Below are 3350 nucleotides of genomic sequence, written 5' to 3' on the forward strand. Positions count from 1 at the left end.
CCATGTTCAGCAGAACGGCCGCAGCGGGTACATCCTCCAGCCGGACTGCATGCGCGACCCCGTGTACGACCCCTTCATCCGTAACACGCTGAGGGGAGTGGACCCGATCACGGTGACTCTCACCATCTTCGGCGGCCGCCATTTGCCGAAGGCGGGTCGAGGCATCGCCAGCCCCTTCGTGGAAGTTGAGATCATTGGAGCAGAGTACGACAACAGCAAGTTCAAGACTGAGACGGTTAATGACAATGGCCTCAACCCACTGTGGACCAAGGCCGAGTGTGAGTTTGACGTGGCCAACCCAGAGATAGCGTTCCTGCGGTTTGTTGTGCAAGATGAAGACATGTTTGGTGATCCCAACTTCCTGGGCCAAGCCACTTACCCTGTCAAGTCTCTCAGGAGGGGGTTCCGGTCTGTGCCGTTGAACAATGGCCACAACGAGGAGATAGAGATGGCCAGCCTGCTGGTCTACATCGACATCTGCAATGCAAGGGTATGGGAACACTTGTTTTTCCTTTGGGAGATGGTCTTTTTTGATTGAAGAAATTAGTGGTTGTCTTATGTGTTTGGTGGGGTAGGAATATTCAGATGTAATGCAAACATAGCTGTTAGCTGGGGTCTGTTCTCCAGAACTTGTGTAGATCAAAGTTAGGAATTCATACTCTTCAGACAGCACTTTCATAAGCTGTGGTCATGTGAGTACATTTTAACTAATGACATGGGGGGGGGGGGCTGTGACTTGTGATAATTGTTTATGTATTTGTACGGTAAGACTTAGAAAGTAATAAACGCATAACAAGGAAATTTGATTGAGATATAATTATAGTGCAAGTGGTGTGGAGTGTATCTAAAGATAGTTGCAATCCATGACAGGTGAATATGTAACAAGTGTCTACCCTTCACACCATCCTTCCTACAATTTCATGTGTTTAAATTTGCTTTGTTTTGCCTTCAGGAGGATGATGATGAAGACATCTACAACAACATCGTCACACTACGAGACAAGACCCAGATACTGTTCGACAAAGTCAACAACATCGGCCGTGACCACACCAGTCCTGAGGAGCAGAACAAGTACATGGCCGAGCTCAGGCACACCGAGGAGGAGCTCTTAAAACTCAACGAACAGCGCCGAGCAAGAAGGTAACATTGCTGTTTACTTTACTACAGCAATATGTCAGCTATAGTTTTCTGTCGTGAGGTTGTGTGGTGCAACAGGATGCTTGACTCTGAACCAAGAGGTCCTGGGTTCGAGTCCTGACATGCCACTGATCTTGTGCCCTTGGGAAAGGCACTTTACATGACTTTCCTCACTTAACTCAAGTGAAAATGAGTATTGTCCTGTCTTGTATTTGTTTCTATGTGTAGGACACAACATAAGCAACAACTGCCTGTGTTCCATGTGTATTGTACTGTTACAGCTCCAATAAATCAAATCAAATCTTGATTTGTACCTACAATATTATGTTATCATCCACTACTTTTCATCATTTAGTAAGATTTACTCTTGTTCGTCCACCAACTTTCATAAGATAACCAACATGGATGTTGTTGCTCCACAGGAACAAGAGCAGGCGGGGAGCGATCGCTGGGATCACCAACCACAGACACATGGCGGCCAGGAAGACCCCCAGCTCTGCCAGTACCTCTTCCCTCAAGTCCCTCAGGCACTGAGGGGGAGGGGGGCACTGAGGGGGAACGGGGCAGGGTTTCCTTCAACTGAACAATACAGCTCTCGCCTTGTAGTTGTATACAGGATGAACTTAGTCTTTCACTGCTTTAACTACTCAAGTATCACAAGACTGTGTAAAAAAACTTGTGATGGTTGTGGCATTTTGCCATCATTGTAGAAACTTACTGAAAGGTCACACCTAGTGGGTGGGTGGAGAAAAAGAGATCAAGAACAGCTTGCTGGGCATTGTTAGTTTGTATGATAAATTTGGAAAAGGTTCCACAGTACTCGGTGTATCCATTATGTCTGTGATATAGGGGAGTAACTGCAGTGGTTGAATGTCCTGATTCTCCTTGTTGTGTAATAACAACAGCATGCTTGTACATAAAGTATACCATGTACAAGTTGCACAAGCAGCTACGCAATGCATTATGATCGTGGGCCTAGCCATGAAAACTCTTTGACTATTGTAAAAGTTTGTCGAAGTTTCTTTTGAACTTATATACCACAGAGTAAAGCAAAAGAAGTTGTCAAATGTTGTTCAAATAGACATGCAAACTATAGACTTCTAAGGAAAGTAATCAGAAAACAATAAGAGCTGTTTATATGGGAACAATGTATAATGTAGTCAGGAATCATTTTATTGTTGGCTTCTGAAAGGTTTTTATATGCTTCTGGTATGTTTGGAAGGCTGGTAAAATAAAGGGAGCCTGTGTCAACCTCTTGCACACACTGTAATGTAATATAATAAAAACGAGCTTAATATAAGATGATAATTTCCCTGCTAAATCTGAGACCATTTTAAAGTAATAACCTGTTTGCTCTGCGCTCGCCGGTGCTGGAATTTTCTACCTTTGATGTGTAAGATGGCAATCAGAAACAGTCCTACCACTGTTTGCAATATGATATGTAACCGGTTATTCAAGTTGCCATTGCAAAGATGCCCACCAACAACCAAAAGTTTCCTTCTGGGCAAGATGAAGTTGTATTTATTCCAAGTGGTCAGTTTTTACCTCACTGAGACTGATTTTTCTTATGATGTTACCCTACTAGTTCTACTTTGTAGTTTGTCCTTTGATGATATCAAAGTAGTTTACGGCAGAATGTAGATTGTTCCGATATCATTCCAGTAAACGGTTTAATGTATAAAAGGTAAATCTCAGCACTTCCCAAAGGCTAAGAAACTTGTCTTAAGGTACCACAGTCTTAAGTCATGTGAGATGTAGTCTTGTCTGATGCATGCTGCTTCAGAGTTTAATTGAGTCTTTAATTTTTATGATAAGCTGTAGGTGTTTAGATTCTGGGTATTACAATAATGGTTCAAGCCAAGACTCAAGTAAACTTCCATGGGAAGTGATATAATCTTGAACAAAGATGACACCATTAAGAATGAAGTCAATGCTGTTTTTTCTGGGATATATAGAACTGGAAGCATTGTTATACTAGGACATTACTCAAGCTCATATACTACAGTTGAATCTTGGAATAATGTGAGAGTACAGTTATGGACATTTCATCTGTAGAAGGGTGTTTTTAAGTGCAATGTAATGATAATGTAACAAAGGTTCCAAACTATCTTTGTCATGATGGCAAAATTGTGTTCTTGAGAGAAGAATTGTTGTGGTGATGAGTATTCTTCATATTGTTGAACTGTAGAGGTACGGCCAATGATTTTTGTATG

The 3350-nt window shown here is 42.1% G+C and overlaps 1 protein-coding gene across 1 annotated transcript; it reads left to right on the plus strand.

Annotated features, from left to right (window-relative positions):
- Positions 1-6: 6 nt before the first annotated feature.
- On the plus strand, positions 7-2369 carry LOC109461745 (1-phosphatidylinositol 4,5-bisphosphate phosphodiesterase gamma-1-like). Its single transcript, XM_019758136.1, has 3 exons — positions 7-490; positions 953-1140; positions 1560-2369. Exons 1-3 carry the CDS (start codon positions 50-52, stop codon positions 1669-1671), a joined length of 741 nt encoding a protein of 246 aa, XP_019613695.1. The 5' UTR covers positions 7-49; the 3' UTR covers positions 1672-2369.
- Positions 2370-3350: the final 981 nt, after the last annotated feature.

The sequence above is a fragment of the Branchiostoma belcheri genome, unplaced genomic scaffold (assembly GCF_001625305.1).
Source record: "Branchiostoma belcheri isolate BF01 breed outbred unplaced genomic scaffold, Haploidv18h27 scaffold958, whole genome shotgun sequence".
Classification (NCBI taxonomy): Eukaryota; Metazoa; Chordata; class Leptocardii; order Amphioxiformes; family Branchiostomatidae; genus Branchiostoma; species Branchiostoma belcheri.

Bases quoted from the DNA above. Each gene is read 5' to 3' on its own strand.
- LOC109461745 (XM_019758136.1), top strand. From the start codon at position 50: ATGCGCGACCCCGTGTACGACCCCTTCATCCGTAACACGCTGAGGGGA. The intron at 491-952 runs GTATGGGAACAC...TTTTGCCTTCAG, and splicing joins TCGACATCTGCAATGCAAGG to GAGGATGATGATGAAGACAT. The intron at 1,141-1,559 runs GTAACATTGCTG...GTTGCTCCACAG, and splicing joins GAACAGCGCCGAGCAAGAAG to GAACAAGAGCAGGCGGGGAG.